This window comes from Coffea arabica, chromosome 2c (assembly GCF_036785885.1).
Source record: "Coffea arabica cultivar ET-39 chromosome 2c, Coffea Arabica ET-39 HiFi, whole genome shotgun sequence".
Classification (NCBI taxonomy): Eukaryota; Viridiplantae; Streptophyta; class Magnoliopsida; order Gentianales; family Rubiaceae; genus Coffea; species Coffea arabica.
In genome coordinates, this window is record NC_092312.1 from 62,304,652 (window position 1) to 62,322,139 (window position 17,488).

At 37.2% G+C, this 17,488-nt stretch overlaps 2 protein-coding genes across 7 annotated transcripts; both read left to right on the forward strand.

The window, feature by feature from the left end:
* Positions 1-10,375, forward strand: LOC113727409 (uncharacterized). The gene is made up of 8 exons (XM_072077076.1): positions 1-510; positions 1,290-1,559; positions 2,520-2,646; positions 7,885-7,946; positions 8,030-8,260; positions 8,865-8,986; positions 10,068-10,210; positions 10,299-10,375. Exons 1-8 carry the CDS (start codon positions 85-87, stop codon positions 10,373-10,375), a joined length of 1,458 nt encoding a protein of 485 aa, XP_071933177.1. The 5' UTR covers positions 1-84.
* A 19-nt stretch (positions 10,376-10,394) lies between these two features.
* Positions 10,395-17,177, forward strand: LOC140035370 (uncharacterized mitochondrial protein AtMg00810-like). 6 transcript variants are annotated; one of them, XM_072076070.1, is made up of 4 exons: positions 10,430-10,637; positions 13,068-14,756; positions 15,391-15,617; positions 16,726-17,177. In XM_072076070.1, the coding sequence occupies exons 2-4, from the start codon at positions 14,725-14,727 to the stop codon at positions 16,803-16,805; spliced, it is 339 nt and encodes a 112-aa protein (XP_071932171.1). In that variant the 5' UTR covers positions 10,430-10,637; positions 13,068-14,724; the 3' UTR covers positions 16,806-17,177. The 6 variants fall into 6 exon arrangements, 2 of the variants coding, with proteins under 2 accessions (XP_071932171.1, XP_071932172.1); XM_072076071.1 differs by having other exon boundaries at positions 15,391-15,613; XR_011839510.1 differs by lacking the exons at positions 15,391-15,617; positions 16,726-17,177 and adding an exon at positions 15,175-15,384 and having other exon boundaries at positions 10,421-10,637; positions 13,068-15,095.
* Positions 17,178-17,488: the final 311 nt, after the last annotated feature.

Sequence of the window (17,488 nt, forward strand, 5' to 3'; positions counted from 1 at the left end):
ATTTCCAAATGTGAGTGACCATTTGAGCAAATTTTGCCCATTATCCTGAATTTTCTCCTCTCCCTTTCCCTCCTAAAATCAGCCATGGCCACCATTACCGTAAACTTCATCAACTCGAATTTCATTCCTTATCCCTTCAAATACCAATTCTTATCAAACCAAAATTCACTCCTTGCAGATTTCCTAAATCCCAGAAAACTAATCACCTTAAAAATCCAATGTTGTACCAAAACATCACCCAACAAGAAGCCCAGAAAACCACCCATGGACAAGAGTAATTCTTCTAAGAATCCCAATTCCAAACGGGCACCTAACCGCAGAAGATCCTCAACATCCTATGGAACGTCGAGGAAGTCAGTTCTGAAGAAGAGCTTTTCTCAAGAGCAGGTGTATTTCAGCGGTCCGGTGTCAAATGACCCCGTGGTCGGAATCATTGGAGGTGGCATGGCTGGCCTCATCTGCGCTCTTTACTTGGAGAAACGAGGGATTCGTTCCACTGTTTTCGATACGGTTAGTTTTTTTTTTCGTTTTGATTTTCCAATAGATTCCCATTTCATTTTATGGGATTTTAGCAGTGAAAAGTAATTCAATTTTGTACTGCAATTTTTTGGAAGAAATAGTAAAATGGGTTCATTTAGCAGAACCAGAAGCTAGAAATTGGGGGGGCAATATTAGTAATGTTGTGTACTTGAGGAGTACTCTCACGTTTGAGTTTTGGAGGACAATTGCAAGAATAAATGAAAACTTTTAAAATTCAGGGGACAGAATGTGATTCGTAAAATTTTTGAAGTGGTGACCTTGCATATCTGCCAGTGATTCTATGAATGTGGAGAATGCCTGTGGTTGTAAGAAGTTCGTATTGGTTTTACATTTCTTTGTGGGGTGGATGATTTTGGAAACCAATTTTACCATTTGGATGGGAAGTCTACTTCAGAACATGACATGTGGCTTTTGTGTTTTTCCTCATAGGTTGTACTCCACATTAACATGAGTGCAGAGCAGAGTTGCATAAACTTTAAAAATTTAATGGAGTCAAGTTGTTGATGGAATGAGTCCTTAATGTAGGTACGAATTGGGAAATAGTTGACTGCTAACTCAAAGAACATGTAAAGGGAAACGTGTTATCTGCTGTTAAATACAAAGATAGACTCTTGAACTTCTCTGAGATTTTAGTGGTAGCTTAAATTTGTTTTTTGTTTCAAAAATGACAATGAATTTTATTTTCCCTGTTGATGTATACTAATATTGGACTGTGCTAAAAAAGTATACGCTTTCCAATTATGATTTAGGGACTTCATGGGCTGGGAGGAAGAATGGCAACAAGAATTATCGATCCCGAGCCCTTGATTTTTGACCATGCAGCTCAGTTTTTTACGGTGACTGATCCTGAGTTTGCTAAGCTGGTTCACTTGTGGTCTGAAAAAGGGCTGGTACGGGAATGGCATGGTACAGTTGGTGAGCTTGAGGCTGGTGGTCATTTCACTCCTCTTCCAAGTTCTCCACCCAGATATATAGGTGCTAATGGAATGCGACCTCTTGCAGATACTATTCTATCTCAGGTAATAGCAAATTCAAGTTTTGTTTCTCTTACTTATCAATGCTCCATACATGAACAAGGAGAGAAAATATTGTTTTATGTTTATCCTCCTGCTTTGCAAGTTCTGTGCTCTAAGCTGAGAAGAACTTTTCCACCGATATATGTATCCCCATTGTGCTTTAAAGTATCTAACTTGTATATAAAAGGAGATGCTATGGAAACAAATGATGAAATAGTAAATGAGAACTTGGTTTAGAAAGAGACTAATCTACAAGGGCCCTTGTATAGAGAACTGCATTCACTTCCTCTAGGATACTTTCTGCCTTGGCCAATTAACATTTTTGCAATGGAGTGACTGCCCTTTGTTCCTCTATCTCTACTATCTCCATTTGTGCTTGAGCTTTGGATAGTATAGACTAAGTGATGATGATTGAGCTAATGAATTAGGTGACAAGAGATGCAACTTATTTTGAGAATGATCTCATAGGGCATAATTTCCCTGATATTGGTTATTTAAGCCCTTGCAGATTCTCAACCCTTGGCTGTCGTACTTCTATATATGTTTAAGTTAATACAGTAGATTCCTGAATGAATAGTGAATTCTGTAAGATGTTGTTATGATTATGTTCTGAGATCTACACAGTTCTGAAATTTGTTCATTGTTGCTTAAGCCTTGCACTCCTAGTTTCTAGCCGTGGAATTTTGAGGCATCAGACTAATTGTTGAGAAGTTGTCTCGTATTGTTTTTGTAACTTAAATGCTATTGTTTATGTAACACACATATTTTGATGGAAATTGGCTGCAACCTTTTTTCTTGACTTCTTTTATATTTAGTTGGCGGCAACCTTTTGATGTTGCTTGGATAATGTGAATTGCTCATGGAGATTAACTTTCATCTTAATCCTTTTAAGCTTTAAGTGTGTATGTGGTTCTGTCAATGTCCAATTTGGTTTGTAAGGATCAAAGTTTTACATGTATGCAGACCCATTTGGTTAATGTGGTGCGGCCTTGCTGGGTAAGTACGCTTGAGCCATTTAATGGAATGTGGCACCTGAGTGAGAAGGGAAAAAATTGCGGGCAGTTTGATGCAATTGTTATTGCACATAACGGTAATCATTTTGCTAGCAAGTTTCATCTACTGCTATTGTCATCTCCCTGTTCTCCTTAAAATTTTAAGTTATGTTTTGTGAATTCGGAGCACTCTGAACTTTTCATTGCTAGAATGGATAAAGATTGGGTGGATTAAAGGTGAAAAAACATCTTTTCAAACATAAGGAGGATAAATTTAAGAAGCCTGTTTAAGGCCTTCTTTTATTTTGAAGTTGCCTAATGTCTGGATGACCTCTTTGATTCAAATCTGGAAGGAAATCAGAGTTGGGAGAGGCCAACACTTTCTAAAGTATTTGTAATGCCCTGGACCCATGGGCTAGCCTGAGTAACTTTTGAGCTGAAATTACCGGTTCAAAATGGTTTCAGTAGCCCATGGGCCTAGGCTTATATATTAAGGCTTTTCCTTTGTGCGACTCTTTGAAGCGGTGTCTCTGGTTCACCCCTCCTTTTAGGACCTTTACGAGGACGTAGAGGTTGGTAACAATCCAAACTGTCTTCTTAGTCGTGTGCGGATTCTAGAGGTGGCTTGTACAGGCTTTAGAGGTGGCCCCGTTGAACGTGACACTCAATCCCGCACAGTATTTAGTTCCTTTGCACTTTTTTGCATAGTCGGAACTATAACACCACTAGTCCTAGGCTCACCCCACCTCCACGCAGAGACCACACGAGATTCTTTGATACCATTTATAATGCTCCGGACCCATGGGCTGGCTTTAGTAACTTCTGAGTTGAAAACTTCAAAATGGTTAATCCAAATTATATAATAACCCAAGGGCCTAGGGTTTGCTCTGATACCATTTGTAATGCTCCGGATCCATGAGTTGGCCCGAGTAACTTTGAGTTGAAACCTTCAAAATGATTAACCCAAGTAATTCAATAACCCATGGGCCCAGGCTTATATACTATGTTTTTTCCTTTCCTCAAGTCTGATGTGGGACTCTTTGAAGCAAGGCCTCGCACTAAATGTCACGTTCCAAATCCGATAACCGTATTTAAAAATATTTAATTCAAAATTTGGAGTGCAAGACCGGTATATCCCCCCGTAGGATGCAAAGCTATCTATTGAATTTATTCATACAAACCAAATAATTACACAAACCATAGTATAAGCTTATAAAAGTTCCACTCCTAGAAAATCACTCTTATTATTTTTCATATTAAACTCGTAACACACACATATATATATATGTATATATTACTAGAGCACAAAAACCATGTAGGTTACGCTTTAGCAATTTTAACTCTAAAAACATACCCTATCGCAAAAACTATTCTATAAATCTGCTAGACTTAATTCGCATCTGTAGGAGAGTAAACAAGTGGGGTGAGCACCGAATACATCTACTGGATCGAGTATATTAATATCACATAGCATATTTAATAAAGCCATTTTGTGGAATTCAAGCACAATTAGCACATTACATGCATATTACATATGTAATGCACAACTATAGATGAATTCATATTTTATTATTCTTTAATTATAATCTGTGGAGTCTTTTCTCTTTTCACTTTACCTTCAGTTAAAGAATATGCTACGGTTACTATTATATTCTGTGACAGGACCATTATATACCACTATTCTTTCCTGTGGTAGGGTCATATATCGGTTAAAACCTTAGTTTGGATAATTACTACGGTCACTATTCTTTCCCATGACAGGGCCATTTGTTAACTATTATATCCTGGGAGGGCTGTACCGATATTCAAATGTGGCAATTCTAGAGTCCTTTCGCATCCTTTACTTATTTTAACAAGTCCAATATGCTCAAACATCATAATACTCACTTTTAAATACAAAGTATAATCATAATAGGCACATAATCATCAAACAATTACATATGCTTAAGATGCTTTAGATGCTTTAAATAACGAGCTTAAGATGCTTTAAATAATAGTTCCTTATCTCAAAATCTAATAGAATGTATGACAGTCTTTCTTCTCCTACCTGTCTCCTAGATGCTTCTGATTCTCCTAGTTCTTGGAACACACAAATAGAAGGTATGAAAAGAAGCAAAAGCGGTGCATCCCAATTAATAGTTTTATTTCTACTTTGCCCCTTCATTTCTTTTAATACTTTTAAAAGACCCCAATTAATAAATTAGTTTCATCCTGAGCGACACAATTTGGGTCATGGGGTTTGGGGTATTTCATCTTACCCTCACAAAAAAATTTCGTCCTGAAAACTTGACATGCCTGATTTATGATTTGAATAGGAACATCCTCATATGCCAAATTTTCTTGTAGTTGCAATGGTTCATATTCTAATACATGGTTGGGATCAAACACATACTTTCATAGAAGAGACACATGGAATACATTAAGTACCCTCGACGAATTTGGAGGCAAGGCAAGTCGATATGCCGAATCTCCAACTTGTTCCAAAACTTCAAAAGGGCTGATACAATGAGGGCTTTGCTTTCCTTTCTTCCCAAACCTAAGTATTCATTGAAACTCAAGATCCGTTCTTTTAAAATCTGCCCAACTCTTTTGTCTATCTTGGGCTGCCTTAATTTTGTCCAAGTACTAGAAGAATCAGGAGTTTTGGGGAGAAAGAGGTGAAGAGAGACTATCATACCTGATTCTATTAGATTTTGTGGTAAGGAAGTATTATTTAAAACATATTAAGTTCAAAGTTGTAAAATTGAGGTGCGAAATTTTGATGGTCTTAATGGCCACTAGTTGGGAGAAATGAGACTTAATAGTTGTAATGAGTTTTATTGGAGTGATTTCTTATATATGTTGCTATTAAAATATAATCAAGCATGTAGTGTAAATATATACACAAAACTAAAAAGATTTTGGAGCATTAAGAGTCAAGAACATTTTGAAATTCAACCATTCCTGTAACAACAGTTAGCTTGGAGCAGTTTTGGGAAATCAACTATAATTTAGTATAGAAAAGTTGAAATTGAGTGTCATCAATTGTGTTTGAAACTAGATTCAAAAATCTTTTCGACGGTATAAAATTTAAGTTCTAGTTCATTTTTTAAAAATACCAGAAAATCTGTAAAGTTGGCTAAAAATCAGAACTTGCACAGCTAAGGACTGAGAAATTGCAGTGACTGGCGGTTTGATTTACACCAATTTATGATTTGAATCTCTAGAAGGTATTTCTAAAGATAGTTAGTGCTTTGAGTCAGTTTTCAACGACGCAAGTTTTATGATTTTTTGATATATGTAACTCGAATTACAATTTTCAAAGGAATGTTGCCGGTGTTGATATTTCAAATGACAGCATGGTTTCGACATTAGATTTCATTTGTTCACAAGTCAATTGCGATAAATTATGTATTTGACTATTTTTAGGAGGTCTGAGCCAATAGTTAATGTTGTAGTTTTACTATTTTTGGAGATGAGAACAGATTGGTGTGACTTTTGGCACGAAATTAGAGTTGGTCTAGGGATTCAGTAAGTGGCTCTTTCATGTCTCTGTGATTTTTAAAATGTATGCTCTATTTGCTATTTGTTACAAAAAATGTACTTGATTATCTATTTGCTATTTGCTATTTGTATCCTCTGGGGAGGATATGCCGGTGATGCACTCCAAATTGTAAGTTAAATATTATTAAATACGATTATTGGATTTGGAGCATGACATTTAGCGGTATCAGATAAAAGGTTGCTTAAAACATTAGACATAAATTGTCTATTGTAATTTAAGACATAGCTTAGGAATAGAAAGCATTGTTTCAAAGATTTGTAGATACTAATGGTTTAACTTGTCAAACGTAGTCAAGTTTGTGAATGACCGGAAAGAATAAAAATACTGATATTAATAGCCAGACTCGTGCTGATGAGGTAGAGAATGCAAAGATGGAAGTCCCACTGATAGTCTTAGTTCATAAAAATAGAAATGCACCTCCTAGAGATGACCAAGGTGCACTTAGAGAACAAGAGAAGCTTCTGCTAGTGCTCAAACTGCTGCAACCAACACCTAGACAACCTTTAATGGTAATAGTATGCCAGTAGAAATGGGGTCAATTTTACAAACTGTGGCTCAAGTGATACAGAATCAAAATAAAATACAACTGCAATGGCAACAGTTAAAGCAACAATGGATGCAAAGCTTTTATTTTATGAACTCCACAAGGCGAATGCTCCAAATTTTGAAGGGGGACCTTTACCCCAATGTGGTGTTGAATTGGATTGCCCAAATGGAGACTAAGTTCAAGGCTCTGAATTTTCCAAACAATATTCAGGTTCAAGTGGCGATTCCATTTTGAATTGGTGATGCAAAAAATTGGTGGTGCAGAAAGTTGGTGGAGATCAGTGGAGCCTATGATGGATGCTAAAGAAGATGCTATAACATGGGAGTTCAGAGATGTTTTTCTTGATCAATGCTATTCAAGAGATTTAAGAAAGAAAGATAAAATGACTTCTATAATCTGAAGCAAATTGGAAACATGTCGGTGCTGCAATATGCAAATAAATTTGTTTTCTGGGACGTTTTTATCCAAAAGCATTTGGAATGAAGAAAAAGAGACGGTAGCTTTGAACAAGGACTAAGGGACGAAATTGAGCGCCAAATGTCCTCCCATAAATTTACAAATGGTATTAGTGCGAATCTCGCATGGTTTTTGCATTGGGTGAGCCTAGGATCAGTGATATAATGGATTTGACTACGCAAAGTAGTGCAAAGGAACTAAGTATTGTATTGGGCTAAGTATCATGTTCCACGGGGGCCACCTCTAGAGCCTGCGGCGCTCTAGAACTTGCGAGGCTAAGTGCCATGTTGGATGGGAGCCACCTCTAAAACCTGTACAAGCCACCTCTAGAGTCTACACACAACTAAGTGGATAGTTTGGATTATGACTGACCTTTGTGAGAACGCAAAGGTCCAAAAAGGAGGGGTGAGTATGAGGCCCCGCTTCAAAGAGTCCCAGACTCAAGGAAAGGAAAAAGCTTAGTATATAAGCCTGGGCCTATGGCTATTGAATAACTTGGGTTAACCATTTTGAACCCGTTGTTTCAGCTCAAAAGTTACTCAGGATAGTCCATGGGTTTGGGGCATTGCAATATTCGCTGATCATTTGTATCAATCTGATAGTTAAACTGATACAGTAGCTTTGTTTGGAAAGTTTTCGCTTTCTGTTGATACGTTTCCTTCATATCACAAATATACTTTGTGGGTATTGCAAGACAAAGAGACCATTCATTGTTCTTTGTAGCTTCAATAAGTGTGAGTTGGCTTTTCTTTTGTTTCATCCATATGTGTTTATCATTTGTTATGGCAGGAAAATGTGCAAATAGATTGCTGGCATCATCAGGCTTACCACTAATTGCAAGACAAATGAAGGTATGGAAGAGTTAAACTAAAATAGAAATTTTCTGCTGCTCTGGGTTCCCTTTTTTTTGAGTTATTACCCCTGTTGCTTGCAGAGGCTCAATCTGAGTTCCATTTGGGCTCTTCTTGCAGCTTTTAAAGATCCATTACCCCTCCCGGCCAGTGCAACTGCATTTCCTTTTGAAGGAGCTTTTGTGAAAGGAGTTGATTCCATCTCATGGATGGCTGACAACACAAAGAAATTCTTAGGCTCTCATAGCCATGGCCCTCACTGTTGGACATTTCTCAGCACAGCTACTTTTGGAAAGCAGAACAAAGTTCCACAAGTTAGTGAACTTCTTTATTAAATGCCTGATTTTGTTGAAGCATAAACCTAGATCAGATTCTTGGTTGGCACATAGGGTGGGTTTGTAAAATAAGATAGCGTTAAAAAAGTGGTCATTTAGGCAGTTTACCTGATGCCAATTTATTGCTTAGTTCTGTGCATGGTTAGCTGTGATTGATAACCTTCCTTCTTCCTCGTTACTGACAGACCATTATGTTGGTCTTTTAGTCTCTCTTGTGTGCTGTTGATCTTTATCAGCAAATTGGGGGAGTTAGTTGTAACCAGAGAGAGAAGATTTTTATCTTTCCCACATTGTACTCTGTAGGCCAAGGAACTGAACCTTGTCTGGAATCTGAATTACAGATGCATAACCTGTTGCATTTTTTCATTGAGTAGATTGTAGAAGAGAGTTAAGGGTCTACTTGAACGCAATTTTTTTTTCTTTTTTAGGCAAAACCCAATAGGGGGAGCAATGCCAGCCCCGAGTTTTATTAAAATATAAATAAAAGATGGTGGGGCATGTAAACTTGATGTCCAATACAAGAGATAGTTTGAAAGAAATGATTTGTTCCATATGTTAAGAGCTAATTTATTGGCTATGCCAGGAAAGTATTCCAGTTGCCACAGCACAGAGGGTGAAGGAAACTATGCTTGCAGATGTTGAGTATGCACTAGGACTACCGAAAAGCTCAATCCAGACACCCATTTTCAGTCGAGTGCAATTGTGGTAATTAATGATGCTCACTAATTTTGTTGGAGCTGTGGCTGTGAACTGTTTGATGCACTTTTTTTTCCCCTTCTTTTGGTGAGTATCTTGAGAATTTGGCTAGATTTTCACCTTTGCTTGGGTGCTACTTCTTGTTCCTCTGCCATGTCTATGCTCTGGTCTCTCACACACATCAGTTATTTGGTTTTCTTTTGCTATCATTTTCTGATGAGGTTGATTCTGCTGAGGTACTCGTGGTCCATGGTTGTAAGCTGGCAAGTAAGCTGCTTAGTCTGTTCTTATATTCTTCACTTAAGATTTCTCTTAAAAGACAACTTGAGTTTTTTCATGAGCTCCTAGCTTTGCCCGTCCTTTTGTTGAGTCATTTTTAGAAGACAATTTTATGTGCAGATCCAGCTAAATGTGTTATTAATGGATGTAGTGATTACGCTTTTAAATAATGTTCATTCCATCCTGGTGCTTATGATTAGGATTAATAATGTTCATTCAGAAGCTTGTGCAAATTGTCCAAATGGTCATAAAAGGTAAAACGGCTCGTCTAGAATTTGATATTTGGCTGCAAATAGACATAGCTTCTCTTGAGCTACTATTCAGTTGACATTGTACTGGTTGACCTTGATCTCAAGTCAAGTGATTGAATGCAGAGGCAAGCAAAGCTCGACGTCTAAACACGCTAACCTCCAGTACTTGCAGGCTAGACAAATTTTTTACAAATATTTTGAAACTATACCATGCAGATCCTTTACACATGGAGACACATGTTTGTAACTAATTATTACCAGCTTACTTTCACAAGTTGACTGTAACAAGTACCGATACAGATCTCTCTCTCTCTCTCTGAAACCCCTTGTCTTTCCTCTATCCATCTCTCCACCCATAAAAGCCCCTCTCTGTTTTATGTGCACACACAATTGACATCAATCTCTTTTCCCTTAACTTGTACCTATTCGCAGCACTAAATTTGGTATCCATTAGCTAGTACACGGATGAGTATTTTTGCATTTTTGCATGTTTTAAAAAATTTCAATTGACTTTTGCTGTTTTCTGGGAGATCAAATTTTTGTAATTTCTAAACTTGCAGGGGTGCAGCTCTACCTCTTAATACTCCAAATGTTCCATGCATCTTTGATCCTCATGGAAGAGCTGGCATATGTGGTGATTGGCTGCAGGGTTCAAGCTTGGAAGCTGCAGCATTAAGTGGCATGGCTCTTGCTAATCATGCAAGTTCCTTTTCTTTTTCTTGTTCCTCCTTTGTGTGTACCAGTTAATTTCCTGTATTATGTTAACTAAGATTACTGCAACTCTACTGAAGTGTCAATATTCCATTACTTGTATCTATTCAACCCAAGTGTTGATTTGATCTGTTGTTACTGGACATGCTCTGAGTAATTTTCTGGGCAAAGGAAAGATATTTTTTTTAGCAGATGTTATAGTCATCGATTCTCTCAAATGCTAAAATCTAACACAGTATGACAATGCAGATAGCAGATTACTTGCAAAGTGGGGGGCAGTGTCCAGATGAATTCGCTGTTGGTTTAGGCAATGAGTTCCAACCACTGAGAGGACATGATATTGGGCAATTTCCAGGATTGCAGTCTGAGGAGGACATAAACAAGCCGCAGGCTGTTCAGCTTAGTGCCTGAATGTACATGTGGGTATAGTTCTATTAGCATATTGTGTTTTTGTTTGCTATTCTCCTTTTTTTTCCCTTTTCTTTTTTTTGGGGGGGGGGGGATTGGGGCAACGAACCAAGCTACTCGTGAGCAGCTTGTTCAAATGCTCAACTTGAGTTTGGGTTTGACCAAACTCAAGTCGAGCTCGAGTGTAGTCTTTAGTCAAGTACAAGCACGATGGTCTTATGCTCAAAAGCCTGTCAAGCATTTCGAGCTTTTGTATATATATTTCTATTTTTTTATGTATTAATTGTAGAATTACTTAAATATCAATATTTCTAAGATTAATTACACGTCCTACCATGTCCTACCAGCTTATCTTTTGGAATAGTCAAGGGGTAATTTTCCATTTTAGATTAATCAAGAAATAAAACAAGTTGACCTTTAAACTTTAACCTCTATCATTCTCTGACTATTGGCAAATCACAACTCATAACCCTAAGCAACCCACCACCACGCTCATCACTCACCCTACCAGCACTCCACCACCATTGATAACCACCACCCTTTGTTTCTCAAGCTCAGCCTGTCAGTTCTCACCCCCACAACTGGCACAAGTGCATGTCAACCCTCAGCTGCTCATCTTCACCGCTTGCAGGAGTCACAACATCAGATTCAGCTGCAGATCCTCAGACTCAAAAGCTCAAGATTGATTTTTTTTTTTTCAATCTGAGATGTTGAGTTTCATTTTCTGATTGTTTTTTGTTGAAGAATGCAAAAAAGAAGAGTGGTGGGAAGGAAATAGTGAAAAGGGGGGACAATGGATACGGTCATGGTGGCAAGTCAATTTTGGAATGCTGATGTGTCTCTTTTTTTTCCATACAATTTTGATTGTTGGCCTGGTTGGATTTGTCTGGCAGTGATGGTTCATGCTTAATAATCTGAAAAGTAGGTGTGAGTTTTTCTGGCAGTGACGGATCAATTGTTCATGCTTACAATTTCCTTTGATTTGCAAATGATTTCTTGCTTTCATATATGGTTTTTATTGGATATTCCAGTTGAGAGAGATGCTTAATTCATCCTCTAGTTGTTTTGCTTTTGAGAACTTGGATGAGTTTTTTGTTCTAGAAAATTTGTCTGGTTTGAAAGAGGTTCCATTTTTTTTTTTTTTTTTTTTTTTTTGGGGTGGGCATGGGGAAGGGGAACTGGTTGAGGCTTGAACGAGCTCAAATATTGGTCGAGTCAAGTTTGAGCCTCAATTCTTTTTAATACTCGATGAGCTTGAGCTCAAGCTCAAATTCGGGTATGCTCTTTTGTGCGTCGAGTCAAGCTCGAGTAGGGGTATATTCACCCCTAGTCTTATTTTCAAGTTCAAATGATGGTGCTTGAGTTTATTTTACGATGTGCTAATTGGTATTCTTGGTTGTTTTTATTACTTTTTGTTTCTGGTTCACTTTTTTAACATTAAGAGACAAAATGTGCAAGTGTATAACAAGCTTTACTTCATCATTGAGCTTGTCTGGAAGCATCCTTAGAGATGTACATCATCTTAATATGAAAACCATGGATGTAAATCTGCATCTATGGATGAAAAGCAGTAGCTAACTGTTAAGAGAATATAAGTATTTCTATAGATAATAAATTAGTAAAGGTATTTTTGTAAATAGTTTGTTAGATTTGTACTCCTATAAATACTAGTTGGTCACTCATAATATGGTGACTAGATGTTTTTCCTTCCAAAATACCTGTTGTCATGGTATCAGAGCTAAAGTCCTAGGGTTAGGGTTAAACATCTAGCAAAAGTACTGCTCACGCCGCACTGTTCATCGCGGCACTGTTCACGCCGCACGGTTCGTCTCGAGTTTTGACCCTTTCTTTGGTTTGAAATGCTATTCGTTGAAAGTTTATCAAAAAGTGTCAGAAGTAGAGGAGGTCGTAGAGGTCGAGACACCCGTGAGTGCATTCATTGTGGTTTGAAGAATCACAATCGTGATACTTGTTGGGATTTAGTTGGAAAACCTCCTCGGTTTGCTAATACGGTCATCACTGACCAAGCTGAATCAAGTTTTTCAGCACAAGGGTCCCAGAAGACTATTACCATATCCGAAAAAGATTATGTTAAATTCCTACAGTACCAAGTTACAAATCACGCATCTTTTCCCTTTGCTTCTTTAGCACAAAAAGGTAATGACTCATAGATTATTGACTTCGGGACTACTGATCATATGTCAGGTACCTCTAAAATTTTTTCTAACTTTCAAGAGTCTATTTCATTTCCTCATGTTACTTTAGCTGATGGATCTACCACTAAAGTTAAAGGACTAGGCACTGTAGAAATTAACCCATCTCTTCCGCTGTCTTCTGTTCTTTACGTACCTAGTTTGCCCTTTAATCTAATGTCTGTTAGTAAGTTCACTAAATCTCTACAGTGTTCAGTTACTTGTTCTCCTGATTCTGTTGTTATTCAGGATTTGAAGACAAAGAGAACGATTGGTGGAGGGCATGAGCATAATGATATTTATTTTCTCAACTCCAATGGTCCGATTGCGTGTCCTGCTACTGTTTTTCCTCTTGAAATTCACTGTCTTTTGGGTCATCCGTCTCTACAAAATTTGAAAAGTTGGTTCTTATTTTGAGTCAATTGTTTTCGTTAGAATGTGAGTCTTGTCAGTTAGGAAAGCATCATCGTGTTTCTTTTGCTCCTAGAGTCAATAAACGGGTTTCTGAGCCCTTTTTGTTGGTTCATTCTGATGTTTAGGGTCCTAGTTGAGTCACTTCAAAGTTAGGTTTTAAATATTTTGTAATCTTTATTGATGATTTTTTTCAGGATTACATGGCTTTATTTAATGAAAGATCGTTCTGAACTATATTCCATTTTTTGTGCATTTGTTACAGAAATAAAGAATCAATTTGGTGTGCCTGTACGTATACTTCGCAGCGATAGTGCGAAGGAATATTTTTTCACTCCATTTAATACCTTTATGACTAAATTTGGTATTATTCATCAGTCCTCACACTCCACAACAGAATGGAGTTGCTGAAAGAAAAATTGGACATTTAATCGAAATTGCTCGAACACTTTTGTTGCACATGAATGTGCCCAAATAATTTTGGAGTGATGCAGTTCTAACTGCATGTTATTTAATTAATCGCATGCTATCTAATATTATTGGAGGTCAATTACCTCATTCCATTTTTTTTCTCATGAACCTGTGTTTAAATTACTTTCTCGCATTTTTGGATGTATGTGCTTTGCTCATCAGCTTGCTCTTAGGATGGATAAATTAGATTCTCGTGCTATTAAGTGTATTTTCTCAGGATACGCATGAGCGTAAAAGGGGTATAGATGTTACAGTCCAATTTTAAATCGATCTTTTATTTGTGCTGATGTTATTTTCTTTCAATCCACTCCATATTTTATGAAACACGGTATGCCTTGTGAGTTAGACCAGCGTCCCTCTTTTTCCTCTCCTGTTTTACCAGTCACTTCTTCTTTATTACTCGAGTTATCTAGTTTACCAGATTCACTAGGTCAATTATCTCGTCCTAATCTTCAAGTTTATTCTCGTCGTTCCATGGTTGATAAAGCTCTTGATATGCCACGCACTTCACCAATTAACTCTCAATCTTTAAATTCAGTTATGACGCTCTTCTCAAAGTTAGATCTTCCTATTGCTTTACGCAAAGGTAAGAGGTATTGCACTTCTCATCTTATTTCTAATTTTGTTTCTTATTCTCGTCTCTTTATGTCATATTCTTCTTTTATTGCTTATCTTGATTCTGTCTCCATTTCTAAGTCTATTACCCATACTCTTAATCATCCTGGTTGGAGATTAGCTATGCAAGAAGAGAAGTGTGCTTTAGAGAAAAATGGTACTTGGGATCTTGTCTCTCTTCTTTCTGGTAAGCCAATTGTTGGTTGTAAATGGGTGTACACTATAAAAGTGCAATCTAATGGTTCTATTGATAGATTGAAGGCTCGTCTTGTAGCTAAGGGATTTACTCAGGTGTATGGAATTGACTACTTAGAAACATTTTCTCCTGTTGCAAAGATTATCTCTGTTCATCTTCTTATCTATTTGGCAGCAACTTATAATTGGCCATTACATCAGTTGGATGTGAAAAATGCATTTCAGCATGGAGATTTGGAAGAAGAGGTATATATGGAACAACCTCCTTGATTTGTTGTTTAGGGGGAGAATTCGTGGTTGGTTTGTCGTTTGAAAAAATTCTTATATGGATTGAAACAGTTTTCGAGGATTTGGTTTGGTCGGTTTAGTAGTGTTGTCATGGAGTTCGGTCTGACAAGATGTGGAGTAGATCACTCTGTATTTTATCGGCACTCTAATGTTGGTAAAATTTTATTAGCTGTTTATGTGGATGATATTGCGATTACAGATGATGATGTTGTGGGGATCCAGAAACTTAAATCCAATCTGCAAGCAAACTTTCAGACAAAGGATTTAGGTCATCTACAATATTTTCTGGGTATTAAGGTAGTTCGGTCTAAATATGAAATTTATTTATGTCAAAGAAAATATGTACTCGATATACTGAGTGAAGTTGGGATGTTAGGTTGCCGATCTGTGGATACTCCAATGGATCATAATGTGAAATTAGTAGGAGATCAAGGTGCATTACTAGATGATTCTAGATAATATGAAGACTTGTGGGTAAATTAAATTATCTCATTGTAAAGAGACCTGACATTTCATTTGCAGTAAGTGTTGTGAGTCAATTTCTTGATACCCCTCGTACTAGTCATTAGAATGTTGTTATACGGATTCTCAGGTATCTTAAGAGTGCTGGAAAAGGGTTGCTGTATCCAAATCATGGACACACCGATATTGAAGGATATAGTGATGCAGATTGGGCTGGTTCTGCCTCAGATCGAAGATCGACCACAGGATATTGTGTGTTCGTTGGTGATAATTTAGTGTCGTGGAAGAGTAAGAAACAAACAGTTGTCTCCAGATCAAGTGCAGAATCGGAATACCGCGCTATGGCTCACACTGTATGTGAGTTGGTTTGGTTGAAAAGCATGTTACTTGAAATTGGGTTTGAGCATAAATAGCCTATGAATTTAGTGTGTGATAATCAGGTGGCTGTTCATATTGCTTCTAATCTAGTGTTTCATGAAAGGACAAAATATATTGAAATTGATTGTCATTTCATTTGAGAAAAATTGCTTGACGGAATTATTAAGACATCTCATGTACCGTCTGTAGATCAATTGGCTGATTTGTTTACTAAGAGTTTAGGGGGTTCTAGGGTGAGATGTATTTGTAACAAGTTGGATGCTTATGATATATATGCTCCAATTTAAGGAGGAGTGTTAAGAGAATATAAGTATTTCCGTAGATAATAAATTAGTAAGAGTATTTTTGTAAATAGTTTGATAGGTTTGTACTCCTATAAATATTAGTTGGTCACTCATAATATGGTGATTAAATGTTTTGTCTCCCAAAATACCTGTTGTCACTGACCTCTGATTTTGTTGCGTGTGCTGAGGCTTGAGAGCTATAATTGTATGGTTCTTCTAGTATGACTCGTGTTGACCATTGGCTCCAGATTTAGATTTAAGATTATAGGTTTCAAAGATCAATGGGTCATTGTTTCATGAAACAATTACTGCTTGTTAGATGGTTGACTACATACATGAGCTATGTGCTACTAGATCATTAGAACATAGTCAATAGGTGACCTCCAAAACATGGTCAGTAGATGAGCTCCAATCTTACTTCCCCTCTTTTGCCCACAGAAAAAGTTTTAAGACATGCTTAGTTAGGGATTTCACCATACATTAGATTGAACACCATCAGCAGATATCTATAATTGGTTGTGGATGGAAGGTTTGGGTAGGTTAGGTAATGTCTTTGATTGCTGAAACAGGTTTTTCATATATACTTCATAAATCTCTTGAGTTGCTTATGGTTTTGCTGGATAATCATTCTTGTTGCAGTGAAGACACATGACTAATACAATAATGGAGCTGTTTGTTTTCTTTACTGTTCATCTGTTGTTTTCTAGAAAAGTAGGCCCTGAAGATACTATAATGTGTCAAAAAATGTATATACATATGCAGCAATCCTATATGTCCAAGTTTTCTTTTTTATGCACTTGCAGGTTTAAGAGACTGCAGCAGAGCGTTTGTGGATTCAACATCAGGTCTATATATGAATTTGGAACTAGGGCGTTTAACTTAGCAGGCTGGCATCCTAGTCCACAATATAGATTTTTTGTGGATGAAGAGATCAAAGAAGCACGGAGTACATAGGACGCAATGCATCTGAGAAAGCAACAACGGTTTGTTGTTTTCTGCTCCGCTCTTATGTGCTGACTTTAGATACCAATTCACAATTGTTGGCTGTTCTTTGCAGTAGATGTTGTGGGGATGGAATATGTTAAATGAGGATATGGTACTGAACAAAGATCATGTTGACTTGCCAGCCACATTTTAGTGATTACAGTCTTGATTCCAGTCTCTAAGTTCTTACGAGTTGGTCTCAGCAGGAGAGGTTTTCTTGTTTCGTAGGTTTGACCAAGTTATTTCCCGAATAAATCAATTTTGTTTGTTATATGATTGGTCCCTTAGATTTCATAGTTCATGTTGTTTGTGACAGCTTTGCAATTGATAGCAGAATCAATCCAAAAGGCGAAGTATTGTAATTTAAACCTCAAACTCACAGGCCTAATGTTTGTTGCGATAAATCTGATTAATTTGAACCAAGATGATGACTAATTATTGAGAAGTTAGAAAAAGACTAATTAAAACTATGGAGGATTAAGGTTGAAATTTTGCCAAATGAAGTAACTTGGATTAATAGTATAAATTCATTCATCAGAGCTAATAAGAAAAACACGTTCAACGTTGCTATGGTTCTCTGGA